This window comes from Phascolarctos cinereus, unplaced genomic scaffold (genome assembly GCF_003287225.1).
Source record: "Phascolarctos cinereus isolate Bilbo 61053 unplaced genomic scaffold, phaCin_HiC Scaffold_5;HRSCAF=322, whole genome shotgun sequence".
Taxonomy (NCBI): Eukaryota; Metazoa; Chordata; class Mammalia; order Diprotodontia; family Phascolarctidae; genus Phascolarctos; species Phascolarctos cinereus.
In genome coordinates this window covers 319,446,064-319,466,444 of record NW_027555958.1, presented here as the reverse complement: position 1 = coordinate 319,466,444, position 20,381 = coordinate 319,446,064, and the positions used below count along the sequence as shown (strand labels likewise).

The 20,381-nt window shown below is 39.5% G+C and overlaps 1 protein-coding gene across 8 annotated transcripts in view; it reads right to left on the bottom strand.

Annotated features, from left to right (window-relative positions):
- The window catches only part of GGNBP2 (gametogenetin binding protein 2), a 30,893-nt gene extending 10,552 nt beyond the window's left edge, over window positions 1-20,341 (bottom strand). For 2 of the 8 annotated variants that reach the window (XM_020991797.2, XM_020991800.2), the window contains exons 1-6: window positions 14,648-15,181; window positions 7,273-7,353; window positions 5,732-5,985; window positions 4,751-4,849; window positions 2,881-3,006; window positions 2,675-2,788 (exon numbers count right to left, since the gene is read on the bottom strand). In XM_020991797.2, coding sequence (XP_020847456.1) covers window positions 2,675-2,788; window positions 2,881-3,006; window positions 4,751-4,849; window positions 5,732-5,985; window positions 7,273-7,353; window positions 14,648-14,971 — 998 coding nt within the window. In that variant the 5' untranslated portion in view covers window positions 14,972-15,181. Of the gene's footprint in view, window positions 1-2,674; window positions 2,789-2,880; window positions 3,007-4,750; window positions 4,850-5,731; window positions 5,986-7,272; window positions 7,354-14,647; window positions 15,183-15,549; window positions 15,694-18,929 lie in introns of those variants that run through there. The other 6 variants (XM_020991803.2, XM_020991804.2, XM_020991802.2 and 3 more) reach the window with 5 other exon arrangements.
- Window positions 20,342-20,381: the final 40 nt, after the last annotated feature.

The window sequence follows — 20,381 nt, the reverse complement described above, 5'->3', positions numbered from 1 at the left end:
GAGCTCACATTCTAATAGGGGAGACAACACATATGGAAGGTTTCAACTGTACATCAGATGGAAAGGTTTCATGTTTCTTCGGGTGCATCAGCAAAGCAGATGTTAATGTCTCTTCTTTAATGCCATTTCCAGTCATAGTATCTTATCAGTTTCTGTCGATATACCATTTGACAGTGCCAAGGACTCTGGTGAAAAGAACTTTCTTTTTGGGGTCTTCCAAAGATGTGGCTGCAGGAGCACTTGCCTAGCTGCATCTCCACAAGGGTTGCTTCCCAGGCTGGCGGTTGTGGACACTGGTTTGGAAATACTGCTATTCCAAAGACTCGTGGGTTCAGGGTCCTGGGCTGTCCCCATCAGGGTCTGAGGGGAGATGGTGTCAAGGTGGCAGTGTGACTTGCCTGGCACATGCTGCCTCCTGTTTCTCCCTTAGGGTGCCTTGCTGCTTCAGCTAGGCTGGCTTGCCTGCCCTGTGTGTAGCAATTGATTGGAAGCTGGTGGATGACTGGCCCCTTTTCCATAGGAGCTGCCTCCCTAGATGAGGGCTGGGGTGTAGGACCAGTGGTCTGAGGGTGCTGCTACTCCCAGTGCTGTTGGTGGCAGTCAGTCAGTAGTTGGTGGTGATGAGGAAGGTGGGCCCCTTCTCCACAATGATTTCTCCCCTCAATGGTGGTTGTAGAGGTTGGGCTGAAAGCAGGTGTGGTGGCCAGGAGACACTGCTATTCCCAAGGCCATCCCTTCTACAAACTTAATCCCATCACCTCCCCATCTCCTCCAATAGATTGCCCCACAACCATCCCCTTTCCAGATCAAATGTTTAATCTCAACCTTTCTCCTGGCTCTTTCCTACTGCCTACAAACATGCCCAGGTCTGTCCTAAACTTGGAGTGGAGGGGGAAGTAGTGGTGTGGGGGAGTGGGGGACCAACAACTCACTGGACCCTACCATCTCCTTCAAGTGACTGGCCTTTATCTCTCTTCCCTTTCACAACCAAACTACTTTGCCGCCTTCTCTTCTCCACTCTTTGCAATCTGGCTATGAGTTCATCACTCAACTAAAATTGCTTTCTCTAAGAATAGACAAACCCTAGCTTTTTCAAAATCCTTATCCTTCTTGGCTTCTAAACAGCACTTGACATTATTGACTACCCTTTCCCTCCTAGACGCACACTATCTTCTCTGAGTATTCATGACACTACTTACTCTTTTGATTCTTCTCCTTTCTGACTACTTCTTAGTGTCCTTTACTGGATCATCTTTTCTCTCTACACACATTTCCAATGACCTTGTCAGCTTCCATGGATATATTTGTTATCTCTATTCAAGATGGCTATGTTTCTAGCCCTAGCTCCCTTCTGTGCTACAGTCCTATATCACCAAATGCCCATTAGACATTTCAAACTAACACGTCCAAAAAAGAATTCATCTTTTTCTCAAAATCCACTCATCTAAACTTCCTATTTCTATCAAAGGTACCACCATCTTCCCTTGGAATAATCCTTAATTCCTCATTCTCTTTCTTTCCACATATCTAACCAGTTCCTATGTCTTGTCATTTCTACCTCATTATCTCTCACTTCTGTTCCCTTATCTCGATTCACACAGTCTTCCCCCTAATCTCTTACCTAAACTATGGAAGCCTTATTGACCTCCTTGCCTCAAAAGTCTCTCCCCTTTGTTCCATCCTCCACGCTAATGCCAAATTGATATTCCTAAAGCAGAGATCTGACATACCACTTAACTGATCTAATAAACTCCAGTGGTTCCCTATTACCTCTAGGATCAAACACTGTGTTTAGCACAGAGAGCCTTTCACAACCTGGATCTAACATACCTTTCCAACAACACACATTGCTTCCCTTCATACATTTTGGCCAAGCCAAACTGAATTTTTTGTTTCTCCCTTCTCCATGTCTTTACACAGATTGATACGCCTGGAATTCACTCCTCTCTCCACATCTCCAACTTCCTAGAATTCCTCGCTTTCTTCAAGGCTTAGTTCAGATGCTACATTCTACATAAAACTCTTCCTGATCTGATCTCCCAGCTTCTAGTAACTCACCTCAAAAATGACCTTGTATTTGTTTTGTATATACTTATGTACATGTGGTCTCCTCTTCTGATAGAAGGTAAGCTCCTTGAGGGCAAGGAGTGTTTCATTTTTATTTTTGTATCCCCAGTGCCTAGCACAATGCCTGGAACATAGTATGCAGCTTAATAAACATCACTGAGTGATAAGGCTCCCCCAGTGTGGCTAGGGAAGGGATGGGGGAAACAGGGCCCCGGATTATATTTTGGGAGCAGGGGTATACCACTATATCTGGCCTTCTGCTATCTGCAACACCTGGAGAGTGCTGCCTACTTATGAATGATTGCAGCTGGCTTCGTAACTTAAGGTCTCAGTGGGCACTCAGTGCCTGGAGCACTGAGAGATTAAACGACTTGCCCAGGGCTACACAGCCAGTATGTTTCAGAAGCAGAACTTACACCCCAGGTCTTCCTGGCTATGAGGCTGGCTCTTTAGCCACTGTGCCATGCTATTATATATGAAGGGCTGTAGCTGTTAACTTATAGCTAGTCATTTTGAAAATCATGCAGGAAAATGTTTCATGAGAACAAATGAGGGATAGGCATATTAGACATTTGATAACATTACTACATTTTATCTTAAGACTTACCTGTGTTTTCGCAGATAGGTTTCTAATGTTTCTAAAAGACAACTAGAATCAATTAAAACTACTTCATCCCTGCATTCCTGGGACATTAGTTCCCACACATCCATCCAACAACCTCTGCAGAAAGAAAAATGAATATTAATATAAATGATGACTACATATGGACAACAGCACATTCAAAAACAGGGTGAAGGATTGCTTTGTTTTACCTGGCTGTTCCCTGAAAAGGTCCATAATGGAAAATGATCCTACACTTGCTGTCCTTCCTGTGGTCTTCACTACTTTTCTTATCTGTACTTAGCTTCTCTGAACTGACACTGTTACTGCTCCCTTCACTGTAGTACAGTAGTATATTAAAAGACAAATATAAAATCAAAGCCTCACAAATCTTCAGCTATAAAGTATAAAATAAGCTAAATCTGTTTTGAACTACAACCTAAGAGATATAGGTCAAACCCTATTACAATGAACTCTAAGATACTCTTCAAATTTGTTAGGAGTACTGTAATATTATTGTTAACAACAACTGCTCAGAATAAGTAGGTCACTAGCTAAGGGTTCTTATAAGTCTTTAATTATATAGAGTTTTTTTTTGTAATGGAATTTGACCTTACTTCAGTGCTTTAAAATAACTAATGCATTTCAAGTATTCAGTGATACTGAGATAATCTAAAGAAGAATTAAGATTTTATCTTTCTACAAAAGATTTGTGATTAAGTATGAAAAGGTTAACACTAAGATAAGCAGTGGTTAATAAGAATTATCATCAAGCCAAAAGGGCCAACAACATTTTTATGCATTATATTTTTCTACTTAAATGATCATACATCAAAATATTAACTAAAGAGTCTCATAATAATTTTTTAAATCACACTTTTAAAATTAGTCCAAATGTTATGTATTACCTAGAAAGAAACTTATAAATAGTCATGAATCAGATTAAATTTCACTAGATTGTAGCAGGCTATATGGTCTTTATCTTCAAACACTTCATACGTAGATTTTATTTATGGTCTGCCTTAAGCTATGTAAGAATAGATTTAGGTAGATCTAAAACACACTTAGGTCCCTCTATTTAGTAATCAAATAGGTTTGGGTGGCACCTAAAAAGCATGAACTAAAAACACCACTAGAATAACTTGAAGGCCTGACTTCTAAACTCAAACTATACACCAGACTGCAATACAATTTTGGTTAACAGGCCACTCATGGAGAAGCTAGTTCCTTGTCTAAGTAGAAAACTGCACCAGGCAGCACATATAGTCTACCTCAGATGGTAAGAAAGAAAAAGTAACAAAAACAACAGGCATATAAAGTGAGTGGTGCACTTTTTTAACCCTTTCTTACAATATAAGAGAATATACTGAAGATCAAATCAAGAAAGAATTAAAACTGATTTATTAACTCTAATTCATTTTATTTTAAAGTTTAAAATTTCTTTTAAACCTTTAATACAGTGATACTAGTCATACTTCTTTTCTTGACATAACTTGGTTTTTAAAAGATGAAAGAAAAAGCCTAACTTTAATTTATATTCCATCCTAGATGAACAGGGACCACTTCCCAGTAACTACCTAGGATATTTTGTCCGATCATGGAAGGATACTAGGAAACAGGTAGAAGAACCATCCATTAGGCCTATGTCCCTAGTGATTTAATCATCAAGAAGGAGCAGCTTTAGATATTATTAACTCCAAAGAATGGCTTACATGTAAAAGTTAGGTCATTAGAACAATTAAAGGAAACAACCATTTATACTTAAAGCTGTTTCCAGGATCCATATCGGTCAAAAAAATATATTCCTATTCTTAGTGGTTAAAATAAAATTAATAACAACAATTATATTAGGGATAAATTTCCCTCCTAAAAACTTAAAAGTGCTAATGCAAAAATATACTTTATGATCAAATGTATTCAAAATATCAAGGCAAAAGGTCTTAGAAGATTGACATTTGTGGAAAATGTATAATCAACTATGGGAAGAAATTCATTTTTTTCTTGGCCAATGACAACTGAGTTTACCTAATACTTAAAATTCTAACAATGATAAATAGAATCTTTGTGTTCAACCAAACTTACCCCAAAGGTTTTGGTTTGTGTGTATCTAAGGAGTGCAACTGACATCTCTTGTTCTTCTTACTTTTTGGAATTGCATCTATCATGTCATTTAGTTTGGACCTACATAAAAGTAAATATGTCAAGGATTACTCAGATACTGAAGACTATATACCATTCCACACTGGATCCACGAATCACTCAATATAAGGCTAAACTATCAGATGACTTTTTATTAATGTAAATTTCTCTTCTGAAGAGTTTAATCATTTTAGTCTTTGCCATCATGATGATGAAGATGATGACAGACTGCAATTATATATAGCTCTTTACACATACTATCGCATTTAGTCTTCACAACAATCCTATAGATAGGTAATATAATTATCCCCATTTTACAGATAAGAAAATTGAGGCCCAGAGAGGTTAGTAAGTGTCAAGAGGAGGGACTTGAACCCAGGTCTTCTAGGCTCTCAGGCTGGCTCTCTATCTACTATTGTACACCCAAGAGTTCTTAACATTATTTGTGTCACAGACCCTTCTGGTAGTCTGGTGATACCTATAAGCAAATGTTTCAAGTATATAAAATAAAATACAAAGGATTATAAAGAACACTCATGATACCAAAATGCAGTTCTCAAAATATTTTTTTAAAAAAGCTCATGGGCTCTAGGCTAAGAACTCCTATACTACATCAAAATGTGATTTAATGAAGAAAATACATGTACTACTTAAATATATACAGTTTTTTTCTTCTCTAACACTGAAAAGCATCAACATCTATACAGTCACCCAAAGCTATGTTCCCAAACTAGTAAAAAACCTTTACTATGCTAAGCATTATTTTGACTATTATACCACTTCAAAATCAGCATCCACATACATGCCCCACTGGCAGACGATGACAAGCATCTTAGGCAAATATGTGAAAGATTTCATTCAGTTTCTGAAAGTAGTTGTCAAAAATCACAATTTAAGCACGCCATTTTTCTTTGTTGAACTTACCCATGCACATAAAATAATGTATAAAGCTTCTTTGCATCAGTCATACAGCTTCGAGTAACAGAAAGGACTCCCTTGGGCCCTACAGTAAGAGGCTCAAGGGCAGGATTTCCCGACTCTACAAGCTGGGAAAAGAGGCGCTCCACACTGCGACGACAACCAACACATGGGACAAGCTGAGAAAGTGCACTCAAGACTTCACGCGATGTCACCATCATGGCAATATTGAGATCTTGCTGCTTAAGCATGCTATGTCGCTAAGAGCAAAAGGGAAAGCAAAAAAAGTTAGTAATATGTAACAGTGTTAAAAAGAACACCTATACTATAACAGCACAAGTGTCTTCCAAATAACATATCCCTCACTGTTCAAGAATAAACACCTTTTTAAAAAATAAGATTTAGCTGATATTTTTAAGGTAAAATTCAAATGAATTACAAGTTTAGTATACTTTAATACTTCTCCAATAGATGATGCCGATGTGGGAAAGGGAATAAACATGATACTACAGATTAATGGTCTCCAAAATGAGGATGGTCCCATGGCATGTCCCCAAGGCTATGTGAGCAATCAACTGCAGAGTGGGAAGATGGATCACATTCTACCCTCCCTGAGATAGCCAATCAGGGGGCTCATCTTCAAAACAACATCTATCCTTCACTCATTTCTCTCCCACAAAACTCTCATCCCTTTCTGAAAGTGTGAATTCTTAACTTCCCCTTTCTGAGCCAGGCAATGGCACCTCAGGGCATACAACTTAATTCCCCACAGCAGCAACTGTACTCACGTACCACTGGCAAACTCACTACCCCCAACCCCTCAGCAGACCTACCAGAAAAAAAAATTACTAGTGGAACAGAAGATCAAAAAAGTTTGGAGACCACACTGCTATAAATCAATGTAAAAGGTATTCCTTGTTCCCCTAAGTGAAGTGTTTGTTTTTATAAATTGTTATGCTATGTTATTACTACTAATGCCCCCCCGTTTAAAAAGGCCCCCAAAAAATTACGAAAGGGAATGGAGAGTAAGAAGAGTAAGACAGTCAACTGTTAAGAAACTCTCAATTCACACTTGCATTCAAGCTTTCATTCACAATTTTCTGGAACTCTGTGAATTAAGATCTGTAATACAAGTTAACAATCTGCCTTTTGTAAGGTCAATTCATTACACAATGTTATTCTGTTCACATCTATGTCAGTTTCAAAATGAAATGATGATCAGAAAATTAACTATAAAAATTTATTTAGCTTATTTATCATAAGGCTGATACCAAAAAAACAACTCATCATGTATTATGTCTGCTTCCCCCTCTAAAAGACAAACATAAAGACAACAAAGTAGATTTGGAAATTTCAAGTCTTAAATACCAAATTTCTTTTGCATGACAGTATCATCCATGACCATTTACTGTAACAGTCAAAGAAAGACCATAAATTTAAAACTACAAAGTTAATACAATTTACACAGTTGTATCAAGTTAATTAACTCATCAAGTTAAAGAATTACATTCAGCAAACACCTAATGCAATAATATTAAAGACTTTACCTGAATGAACTGCTTTAGTTGTGCACCGTTATTCTGATGCCCATCAAGATTTAGCACATTATCAGGAAATTCCATCACCATCTTAAAATAAAAAATTTAAAAAAGCATTCAAGCCAAAATTCTTCCCCCATCTTTGAAACATACAAAACAATATTTTTTCACTTTTTTTTTTTAGGCAATTGGGGTTAAGTGACTTGCCCAGGGTCACACAGCTAGTAAGTGTCAAGTGTTTGGTCTCAGGCCGGATTTGAACTCAGGTCTTCCTGACTTCAGGGCCAGTACTCTATCCACTGCACCACCTAGCTGCCCCCATACAAAACAATATTTACTAATTCATGAGCTGAATGGTAATATATAAGGATAGATTTGCATGAATGCAACACCAACATCAGGTTAAGGTTCCTCAGCAAGGTCTTACACTCTGATGCCTCAGAAAGGTATACTAGTAACTGAATTCTGTCAGGCCATACTAACAAAAATGTAAGCTCTGGAAGACCCTATACCATATGCTTGAAAAGATCTGAGTATCTCAGATACTCAGTGATTGACTATATATCTTGTCTAAGAACCAATCTAGTTAAGTGCAGGGAGGCTCATCATCAGATTTGCTAAGTGAAAAATCAACTACTATAGGTAAAAAATTCAAATATTAAGTCATAGAGGAATACCCATAGTGACAAAAATCAGAGGTCCCTATGACTCCTTAAGAGCAGGGATCATGTTTTATCTAAGTTGTTTTCCCCAAATATTTGGAACAGAACACTTAAGAAATTTTGTGAAAGAATATGATAGTCATAATTATATTAACATGGATATCATTGCAAACTTGTTTAAAAAAAAAAAAGACCTAAGAGGAGGCAAAAAGATACAGACCGGGACTTTAAAATAAGTTATGATATGAAAAGGTCACCATTACATTCTAATGCATCAGACAAGAAACCGTGAGTCCTAGGATATAAGGGTGGAACCATAACAACTTCTGTTAGGGAAGTCTGCCATATAGGCTGTGCCAGGGCAGGGGAGAGAATAAGTTCTGGGGAGAAGCTGAAGGTCAAGTAACCTTTGACAGTACCCAGAAAAATAAGGAGCTTTCTGGGGGATCAAAGATCTAGAGTTGGAAGAAACCTCAAATGTCATCGTTTAACTCCCTCTCATCTTATAGATAAGAAGCCTGAAGGCAAAGGAGGCTAAGGACACATGGCTAGCATGTAGCAGAACAGGATTCAAACCCAGTTTGACTCCCAATTCAATGCTCTTTCCCCTACACCATGTTTGCTGTCTTCTCTATTCCTATGTTATTTCCAGGAGACTCCTAACCCTTCTGATTTTTCTACCTGTCCCTGACTGATATTCCTTTCATTCTTAAAAATTAATTTAATTAAAAAGGAACAATTCATTCCACAATTAATTACTTGGCTTAAAATGCAAATGCTGTATTGAGGTAACCTACTGAATGTCTACTAACAACTATAGGTGAGTGGTATGAATGTGAGGAAGAAACTAAGGCAGCTCTAGGTATTGAAGGGGAAATCTGGAGGGAACAAATTCACTACAACCTGTTAACCCTGTTTACCTTCACCTGGGGTAACTTCTAAGAAAAAAAAATCCAACTAACTTTTGTCACTTACCATAAATGTAAGCTGTTTTAACTTCATTTGTGATTTCTTTTTTAATTTCTTGTGAAGGAATTCATTCCCAAAGGATTCAGTTAAGCAAGGTATCAATTGCTCTATTTATATATAGTACTGTCCTTCAGTACACTAATACAATATTAAGACAATCACTGTGTTTCTATGAGAGTGACTGAAAATTATGTATTATTATACCTCACAGATAATCTACATGTAAAGAATAGGACACTGATTTTAAAAGCAAAATAATTCAGTAGCAATAAAAACATCAAGTCCACCACATGCATGTTCCTTCCTAGTTTCCTTAACTTTCTAAAAGACCAGTCCTCTTTCCTCCTTAAATATGTTAGTCTTAATATGGTCAAATCTAAATACCTTAGGGGCTGATTATCCAGTTTAATGATTAACCTTTTTGGTTTGTGTCTAGTTCTCCCCCTAGGTAGTCTGTTTAGGCTTTTTACTAGAATGTAAAGTAGCAGAATAAAGGTGAACTCAGGTTATTTATCTTAATTTGGTTAACGTAATTTTAAATGGTTTACTGAGGGAAAAGAAAGCTAAGCCAAAAACTTTACTTTATCCAGGAATTTTCAATTATAATACTCCTGTTTCTTTTATCATGAGAACTGGCTGAACTCAACCTGAGGTTGTTTCAACTGAGCCATTTAATAATAATCCAGTTATCACATGATATTAACTGATAAGCAAAACACAAGACCACATACTAGAGTCATTGCAGTTTTAGGGTTTTGTTTTCTACATAAAAATAAATTCAGTTAGCAAGCAATTAAGCATTAAGACAAATCTCTGGGAGTTATGTGAATCAATAGAAGCAACATGCTGTTTCATACCTATTTAAGTGGACTACTTAAAATTTGTATCTTCACCTGCTTAACTAAGAGATATTATCATACTATGCTGTAATTGGACACTGTGCTTTATGTCCAATTACGCAAAATTTATCAGTAGCTCATTACCTACACTGGTTTTTTTTGTCAGTCAATAAGCATTTATTAAGAGCCCGAAATATCAATCTAAAAAGACTTGGAGGGTTTGTTTGTTTGTTTTTTTAAAGATACAAACTTGAAGACCCAGTGTGTGATACCCCAAGTTCTAGCTATGTTTAGGGAAACTGATTTTTGTTTCCATCTAATAATGTTTTGCAGTCTTATGAAAGCAGAACAAAAGAAAATGCTTAATATATCACAAACTTTGATGCTCATCAGAACATTTATTCACAAGCATTTATTAAGCATCTAATATGAGCCAGGCACTGTGCTTAGTAAGCCCTGAGGATATAAAGGGGAGAAAGGTGAGTCCTTGCTCATAAAGAGCTCACAGTCTAATGGGGAAGACAACATGCAAACAACCATGTACAAACAAGATACAGGTAAGATAAAAACTAGAGATAATCTTAGAGGGAAAGCATTATGGTTGTTATACCCTTGCTTCATGAACCTTTACATCTGGTTACAGATCAAGTTATTATGTCACCAATATATCCTGTGTTGTGTCCAGCCTCGATTGTGCCAGTCTTGCAACGGCAGTCTCAGCAGTGGACAATTTCCCTTGCAGTGGTTTTATGCCATTTTTCCAACACTCATGAGCTAAATAACTTATTTCCAACACAGTGTCTTCTGCCTTGGCAGTACTTTGGCCAAGTTCTACATAAGGTATTATGTACTATTAACTACTTAAAGGGGAAAGAGGAAAAAATGGCACTGTTTTGTTTTTTATTCTTTAAAAATCTCTTAAGTGACCTAAACAGTACATTCAAATATTCTGCATGTGCACTCACCTAAAGATAGAACAGATGCTGTCCTGCACAGGGCTGCCATGAGGATCAAATGAGATATTTGTAAAGCACTTAGCACAGTGCTTGATGCTTAGTATGGGAGTGGGGAACCTGTAGCCTTGAGGCCAAGCAAAATTTGATCTGCAAAACCCGGACTCAGCCAAAAGGCCAACCACATGTGGCTTCGAGGCTGAAGGTTCCCCACCCTGGCTTAGTAGGTGCTTAATGTTTATTCTCCTCCCTTGTTCTTAAGATTATTCCCCTGCTGTGCTGCCAGTGAGTGAGAATATATTTATCCAAATCATTTTCATTTATGTTCTACTAAAAGGACCCCTGGACTTTGCCATTACTCTATCCCTTAAGATCTCTCCAGCAACTGAACATTATGTGTTATCTTCACACCACTCCAGCCCCCCCCATTAGAGTTTGAGCTCCTTGACAGTAGTGTTTGTCTCACTTTTTCTTTGTATCCCCAGCACCTGGCACATAGTAAGTGCTTAATAAATGCTTCTTCATTCACCCTGAATTTCTTCTTTCAACTTTTATTTGCAACATAATCCCTTCTGCAAAATATATTCCAATGCTATTAAATCAAGATTCCAAAGAGAAAACATGAAAAACCACGTACCTTTTGATAGCACACTAATCCACACCTCCAAGCAGAAGCTAACATTTATCATATACAAAGGCTAAAGTATCTTTCTGGTAAATTTAAATACTCTTCAAAGGTTTCACTAAAATTCAAACCTGTGTTCCTGGCATTTCTTAAATTTGTAATTCTCACAGAATTAAAAGCAGTATGTTAATGCAGACAGATTGCTGCTTTCCAAGTAGTCTATAATATTAATCTTTAGGATTCTTTCTCAAGTAAGATAAAATGCCTACATATTATAGCTTTGGATTGAAGCATTCAAATCCATCTTCCTACATCTGGCACACTGTTAACTACTATAGTACAAAGGCCTCCTAATGCTGAAGTTACAATGATATTCAGCATTAGGAGGCCTATGTACTACTTTAATAGTACCTGAGGTTACTTCTTTCAAAAGGCTTCAAGTGTTGAAACTGTAGATGGGATCTAGATAAGACTTCTAGATTTTAGTTTAACATCTAACAAAAATTCATTCCACATTGGAAGAGAAGTCAGTTTTCGCTCTTGTTTCACTCTACAAGTGCTAAATGTGAGTTAAAGTTATATTACTCTTCAATTCATTCTACTAAACAAGTTCAAATGTAGTTCCTTTCTGTTTCTATCCTCAGTCTGATATCTACATATTCACTAGATAGATTTTTAATCTAGTTACTAACAAAAATCAATTTTTAAAAAGTGCTAGAAGTATTTCTAGAACACTGGTACTGAAAAGTTTCTAAAATTCTACAATTTCTTTCCCTCCCATCCAATGTTATTGCTTCCTGGATCACAAGCATGTTAAGAGTGGAATCCACTAAGCACATGGCTACCAAGAAGCAATCAATACTGATGACTACTAAAAATGCACCAATGTTTTTCCAGAGAACATACTTTGCTCAGGATTTTATCAAAGGATAAAGGGAACAAAAGCTCAAACTCAATGAATTTATCAACACCATTACTAAGTCATTTCCCACAAAAGCCTATCATACCTTCTCTCTTGCAGAAGAACATGGTCTGCTCCTTCCTAATCTCCCGTCCTCCCACCCCCAAGTCAACAGGTGACTGGATTTGCTATTTTTCTTAACACATTAGGGAGAAAAGAAGGGCTCTGCAAGCAGCTTATTTCTTCCATTACAGTGCATCTGAGGGAAAAATATTTCACTAAAAAACATTTAGTGATTAAAATGCCGAACTCCTAAATAAGTTCATTCTCCTAAGCAACTAAAGTTCACATTTTTCCAATATAAAATGCTTTTCTTTAAAGGAAATGTTGTTTAAATTAAGCCTAAACAGTATACTTGCTGCTCTCTTTTTCCTAATTCTGAACTCAAGAAGCAAGATAAAAACTAGAAGCAGGGAAAAGCTAATATTAAGTGATTTAAGAGAAGTATAAAATGTTCAAAATGTAGGGGGGAAAAGCTTTTTTCAAAAAGTAAAATTTCAAATCATCACTGACAGATATTTAACATGAAACCTCAAATACTATCTTCAAATATTTAGATATTAGCCTATCATTCCTCATTAAGAGCTAAAATTAAAATGTAAACCTGGAAGACTGAATGTTTTAAATTCATTAAGTATTCAAATTTTTGCCATTTGCCCCATATAATCTTCCTTACATCCAATCTCTCTCCCTCCTCTTTATTCTCTAGAAGAATTTTTTTTTCCACTTCAAGATCTTAGGGGAAAGGATATTTTGGGATAAACAAAAAGAGGGAGAGTATACACAATGTTTGCGTGAGCATTTATTCTAACGGATAAATGGACCATTTAAAATATCAAGGATGCTATATTAATTTTAATTTAAAATGAAGTTTCCCTAAACTTTTCATATAGAAGGTTAAAAGGGTACTCAAAACATGCATCTATTTTCTGATAAATCCTCTTTCCTGAAGTCTTAAGACTACAGAAAGTACTCCACTCTTTTCCCATCAAAAAGTAACCAGACTAATTATGATTATAGCTTTTTTGCCTTGAACATTTCCAACAAATTACCCAGTCAACTCAGTCACACTTTTCAGTTTTAAACATAAACACCTCAATCCTCAATAAACATAAACATAAACACCTAAATCCAGTCTTGACACTGGCCAACAAGAGTGGCATCTCTAACAATGACTTGCATTTTAACAGCTATTATAAATTTTAGGTGGCATTATTTTCACAACTATACATAAAATCAATTAACAGACAATTTAGGTTTGAAATACATAAACCTTTCTTTTGAAAACAAGTTTATTTTCATCCAAATCTAGTTCTAAACTCCAATAAACTTACGTACTTCAGGATATCAAAAACAGATTTCAAAAAAGAAAACGTTGATCAGAGATCTTTAAAAATAGTGACAAGCAACTGCACTCTTTATTTCCTGTTAAGATTCAATTGCAAGTTTTTGCCATTTCCTCCAAAAGGAAACACCTTTTTTCATACAGTACATTAAAAAACAGAGTCAGGTAATACTGTAGGACTATTAACTCCTGAAAGGAATCGTAAACCCAGAACTGTAAACCACCCAATCACACAGGAAGCGGCTTTTCTAGAGCTCTTTTTGGACAAATTTATATCTTAAAAAAAGGTTCTAAATAAACGATAACTGGAAAATTAAACACAATGTTGTTGTTTTTAATGCCAGGAACATCTATTTGAGGAGTCACAGCCTGGCGAGATAAATCACTCTTAGTTTCTTAAGTGGGTTAGACAATTCAGAGAATAAATTATAGACAATCCTTCCCCTCAGGGTAAGAAGTTAAATGAAGAGCTAAATAAAAATAATTCTGGCGAAAGTGTTACTGAATGGGTAGGCATGCCGACAAACTTCAGTATTTAAGCTATACTGCAGGTACAATGCTGCATATAATGAAACACAAACATGCAGGTAGCAGCAGCCCAGCTGTGACAGTTGCCGATGATCATTAAGTCTCCTCGGGGGTTGATGGTTTCAGAAAGAGATAGGCCCTAAAATGCCCGTGGCTCTGGCGTTCCTCTTACAAGGCGTCTGCTCTGAATTGGGGCATGTTTCCTGGAATGGGACAAGCCCAATGGGGTGGAGATGTGGAAAAGGCTAGCGAAAATCGGTGAGGGGGCGAGGAGCGGCCTGCCGGGGCCGGAGCGGCCCTGTCCAACCAAGGGGCAGGGAGTGAGTGTCGGGCCTGCGGAGAGGGAAGGCCTCGCCTAGGAGTTGCAACACCCTCGTCTTTCTCCACTGCGCAGCTCTCGGCCTGGGGGAGGGGGAGAGGGGAGAACAGCTGCCAAAGCGGCGGAGGGAAAGGAGAGGAGGGGAGAGGCCAGGCCGGCCCAGCCCGGGCCCGGCCCGCTCACCGTGAGGGTGTCGTCTATGTAGAGGGGAATCTGCCTCCTCTCGAAGGGGAACTCCTCCTCCCCGTCTCTGCACACTGCCACCAGCCGCGCCATCGTCTCCGATGTGGCTGCTGCTGCTGTCGCCGCCGTCACGACCGCTTCCCAGCTGCTGCCGCCGCCGCCGCTGCTGCTATAGCCGCCGCTCCTGCTGCTACTGCCGCCTCCTCCCTGCTCCTGCCTGCAACAGCCAAACCCCGCGAGCGTAAAGCGAGGCCGCCGCGGCGCCGCACATTCGCCACGGGGGGAGGGAGAGGGGCGGCCGCGCACGGACTCAGCGTTTTCCATCGCCTGATTCAACACGCTCGGAGCCAATCAGCGTCAAGAAACGCCCGAACCCGCCCTCTCCTTGCCTCTTCTCCGCCCACGCCTTCGACCCAGCCTCCTGTCAGGAACACCAGGCGGCGGAAGAGACCCGCCAGAAAGGGGACTTCCCCAGCCAGTCAGAGCCGCCGCAGTCCCGGGCCCCGCCCGTCCCAGAGTTCAGAGGCCAGCCCCTCCTCCCGTGGCCCGGTTGTCAGGCTCCCCCAGCCCAGGCTCGGCCTCGCTCTAGCACCCGCTTTGCCCTCCAGCCACCGCGCGCGACGCCTCCCCCCCTTTTCTGCCCTCCCCTTCCAGGCACGCCCCCGCGAACCAGGCGCGCTCCCGCTCTGTCAGTCCCCATTCCCAGGCGCGGCCCAGCCCCAGGGAGGGGTGGGGCCCCGCCCCGAACCTTAGGGGGCGCTGGGGACGGAGTCTTTCCCATCCCCCCTCCCGAAGCCCCAGGCAGGGCGGGGGCCGGAGGCGCCCCGAGCTCCTCACCCCCGTTCCCCTACTCAGTCCAGGCACTAGCTATCCCTGCCTAGCACTCCACTCTTCCCCATTACCGGCTAACGAGGCCCGGGGCGGGGCCGGGCTGGGCTGGGCGGGAGCGCGGCTCTGAGGGCCGTTTCCTCTCCCGGGTCTGTCAGCCGCTCGCGCCGCGTGGGGAGGGAGGAGGGGAAGGGGGAGGGAGAGAGCACCGGGACAGAGGGGAGGAGGTGGGAGGGGGGAGGGAGAAGACACCTACCTCCCGGAGCCCCACCCCCTCTCGCGATATTCCCGCCAGCCAACGGCCGCGGGCGGGAGCCTCTCCTTTCGTAACCGGCCCTACCGGGCGTCCCCAACGGCCGCAGCTGCAGCGCGGTCCTCAGAACCGGGACTGCCAGTCTTTAGCTCTAACCCACGTCCGTACCACAAATCTACTGCGTTAAATCAGCCCAAAGCGGGGGTAGGGGGTGGGAACCGCCAACCGGGGCCAGACCAGGGTAGGCGGGCAGGCGGGCGCAAGGAGAAGCCGGGTTAGGCCGCGACGGCGGCTCTGGGGCCTGGGGAGCAGAGAAGAGGGTCTGTGAGGGCAGAGATGGCCGAGGTGGTGAGTAGAGAAGGGCAAGGGAAAGTGCAGGCGAGGGTGGGGCGGCGTGGAGGATTTGGAGAGTTCAATTTAGGGGAATGAGAATCCCTCCCTTGCCCCAGGCCCAACCCACCTACCGTTGGGAAGAAAGGTCGGGAAAGCCTTCCCCCGCCTCCCAACTCACTAAGAAGGACCCGCTCTGCGGAGCCTCCAAGCAAGTGTAAGCCTTAATGGAGACCTCGGAAGTTGTCTAGTCCAACCTCTTCTTACAGAAGTGGACACCGAGCCCTAGAAAAAGTGAACCGACTTAACCTAAATGGGGACTGGGAGGGAGGAGGGGTTAACATTAAGACTATTTCTTATTTCATCAGGGTCCCGAGATACCCTAGAGGGAAAAATTCCCACCATATCAAGTGGTAATGGTGGTTATGCCAAAACCAGGTTTGGGTGGAATAACCTAGTTGCTTTTTCTGAATAAGTCAGAGAAGCCTATTAGGTTAATATTAACTCGAGAAGGCAGATGGAGGGCACTGATTCACTTGGGCAAAGGGCAAAAGACCCTTCTGGCCGTTTCTTGAGTAGAGCTGCCACAGTGGCAGTTTAGTATTCAGCTTGCTGCTGTCAGAAAGAAACTTGACTTTTAGGATTGCTATAAAAAGATTGTGTGTCTTATTAAGGAAAAATCCGGAGCCTTTCAGGATAAACGCTATTTTACTGTTCCTAATAGTAGCTAACTTAAAGACAGATATATGAATCCTGAGATAATAGCCTGGAGCTGTGATACTGACCTTTAAAAGCTATTTTGGTCATCACATAAAGTCTTAGAGATTCACAACAACAAAAAAAAACCCTACAGTGCATCCTCAGCCATGTTGACTTATGACATTGTGTGGTCACTGTGGGGTGAGTGACATAAGCTGGAAGAAGCATTGTTCAGTCCTAAAGGTATGATTGTCCAATAAATATTTGTGCTCTTTGGTGATGTATTAGAAGGACAGCTGGGAGTGCCATGTGTTATTTTGTATATATTTGCGTGTGGATCCACACACACACACACAGTAAGCTTCAAGAGGGTAGGGAGTCTATCACCTAACCATTGTATCACACTTTAGCATCTAGAACAGTATGATTATTACTCTACAAAATGGCAATTTGTGTGTGGTGTGCAAGAATTTAGATTTTGGTAAAAACCTGAACATTTTCTTGAAAAAGCTACCTGTAACTGTTAATGTCTAGACGTGATTCTGTCAAATAAGCTATCACCATTTCTTTTAAGTTGACCTAATTATATCAGTTAAAGTTCTTTTGGTTGGTTACCTTTGATTGAAAAGGACAAGCTTCAGCATAGGTGCTAATTTTAGTAACATTACTGAGCTTAGGCATGTTGCTATTTGAAAAGAACATGGTCTTTTACCTTGGAGACTTTAGAAAAGGCAATGAGATCTGGACTTATAATATGTTAAAACTACTAAAATTTCTTCAATCTGGTATTGCTTGCTTTCTGTGACCTACATTTGACTTGGGTTTTGGTCTACCAAATAAGAGCCCCTTACTGAGTAGTACCTTGGACAGTGTCTCATATCCTCTAGACATTCAATAAATACTTTCTGACTATTGCAGGAGAGAGGGAGTACTTGTTGGGTTGATTACTCTCTCAGAGAATAAGGTGCTAGAAGTTTAGGAGGGAGTAATCTTACCACATATTTAGGGAAAGATGCTAGAGAAAAATTAGGTGTAGCAACTGTATTTCATTGATTGCTGTATGCCACCCTGATTTCAGGGCAGATTCTTACTTTTCTTTATCGGTTTAAATGACTTAAAAAGCCAGCATTGCTTTTGCCTCTTACTACCATTTACATTACTAAGTGCTCACTATATGCATGGCATTATACAAGTTAAAAATCAAGTCCCTGTCCATACAAAGCTTACAAGTTAATTCTTTGATAAAAGAATAACATCATAGCCACGATTTTGCCAAACACGGGGGGGGGGGGGGGGGGGAAGAAGGCACATTCACTTTTCTCCCTGGTTTCCTTAAGAATTGGATCAAAAAGAAAAAATTCAATTCATAATGAGCAAGGCTAGGGTGGCACTTGGGGGTGGGTGGGAAATAAGGCCAGCAACAGACCAGACCACTTAACTACTATTAATAAATATTTGTTTAAAGTGGGGTTGTTAAGAGTCTTTCTGAATTTATCTTCTTGGAAGAGATTCCAAGCATTTGAGAGGTCATTAACTAAGGAAAACCTACTCTTTCCTCAACTGTTTTAAAGAAAGTTATTTTACTGTTTTAGGTAGTTTTTTTCTTTTGTATGCTTTGTACAATATTTTTATGTATGTATCAAAATTCATAGAATCCTAGAATTATACCCTGGAAGAGAAACTGAGGCCCAGAGAGGTTAAGTAATTTTCTCAAGTTCAAACTAGCCTTAATTATAAGAGACAGGATTCAAACTCGGGTCCTCTGACCTAAAATAACTGCACTCTGCTGTATATACCTCTTAGTCTTCATTACACACTCCACTCCCATGACTATTGAACTCATTTTTAATATATATACATATACACATACACATATATACACACATACATACACATCTACACACACACGTAAAATCTGGTTTAGTTGTAAACCAGGACTGTTTTATATTAATACAAAGTCAGGCAAGAATCATTTTCTGAAGATCACAGTTAGCATGTCCTAGTTGAGACTACATTCCTTCCTAAACAATTCCTGCTCTCATTTTCTTCCTACTATAATGTTCTTTCCTCCCTCCTTACAAATTATGCTTTTTGTTTGTAATATTAGAGGTTAAAATATTTTGTGGTTTTGCATGTTAGTAAAATCTAACAGCAGAATGTGATATTAATTACCTCAGTTGTCCAAATGTGTAGAATCTGTGAAATTGAGCTTTCTTTTTCATGAGCTGACAGTGGGAGGTTCTGTTGTATCTGTCAAAAATACATACACATTTCCCCCACTTAGATCTTAAAGAGAAAGGTAACTCCTGTAAATTACCTGGCTCCCTATAAACCGGAATCACCAAATGAGAGGTCTTGTCTGTGTATTATTCCTTCTGTTAATTATGTAAGCTATTCATTAAGTTTTACTTACACACTTTTCTAAGTGAAAGGGAAAAAGACAATCCACTTTGATCTTTTCAAATTATGATTTCTTTCGTTAACTGTTTGGAATTGATTACTTTATTAGGTACCCCCCCAGCCATAGGAGAGTGAAAGAATGACTACTGACAACAAAAAATGTACTATTCAACCAACATATTCATTAAGTCATTGGATAACTTACTTTAAATTACTTTATAAAATGAGAGACCAACAGGATTAGTGCCTCTTTGCCCTTCTCTCCTTCGCTATGAAGAGACTGGTTGTGGGTGCTGGGACTGTGACATAGACAGCAAGTGAGCCAATCACCTTTCCCTGCCATGCTTAATTTGCATATTGCCATTCTATTAGCTAAATGCCTAAATTCTTATTCGAAAATAGAAAACAATCTCAATGATTTTTATTTTTGTGGCTACATGAACAGTTCATTGAATGGATCGCCTCAAAGGAAAAAATAAATGCCTCTCAATAATAGACTAATTCAGGATATAACTGGTTATATAAAGTTTTCTGCAAATGTAAAACAAATTCTAAATTGGTTGACATTGTATAGAAAATTTTAAAATAAAATGCTTCTGAAAGATACAAATTTTCATTCAGGAATACAAAAGGCCAATATGAGGTTACAATCTTTTGCATCAAAAGATTTTGCATAAGCCTATAAATGTTTTCAAAGGGACCCAGCTCTTATTTTGGGGATGGGGAGGTAGTAATGTTAAATCATTAAAAGAGGATGTGTCAAGCCAAAGTCAGTTTAATTAAACTGGACTGCATTCTAGCTATCTAAAGACTCACTTCTTTTTTTAGTAGGTAGTTATATCTGAGAGGAAAACATCATCTAATGCCTCATAATTATTTGGTATGTAGACCACACCACACAGTTACATCTATTTTTAGTTGTAAACCAGGACTATCTTATATAAATACAAAGTCATGTAAGAATCATTTTCTGAAGATCACAAATAGGATGATCTATTTACTTATTATTGCCTTGTGCTATCTGTTAATATTCATTGCATGTCACTCTGTACTATGCACTTTAGAATACCAATGCAAGTTTTGAATGATTGCTTTTATACTTAGGCTAAAAATTGTCTTATAAGATTTTTTTTAAATTGAGCTATAATAAAGGATCTACACCTTGACTGGAATACCATCATTTATCAAGTAACCTATGGGGAATTTCAGAAGCACTGCTTCATC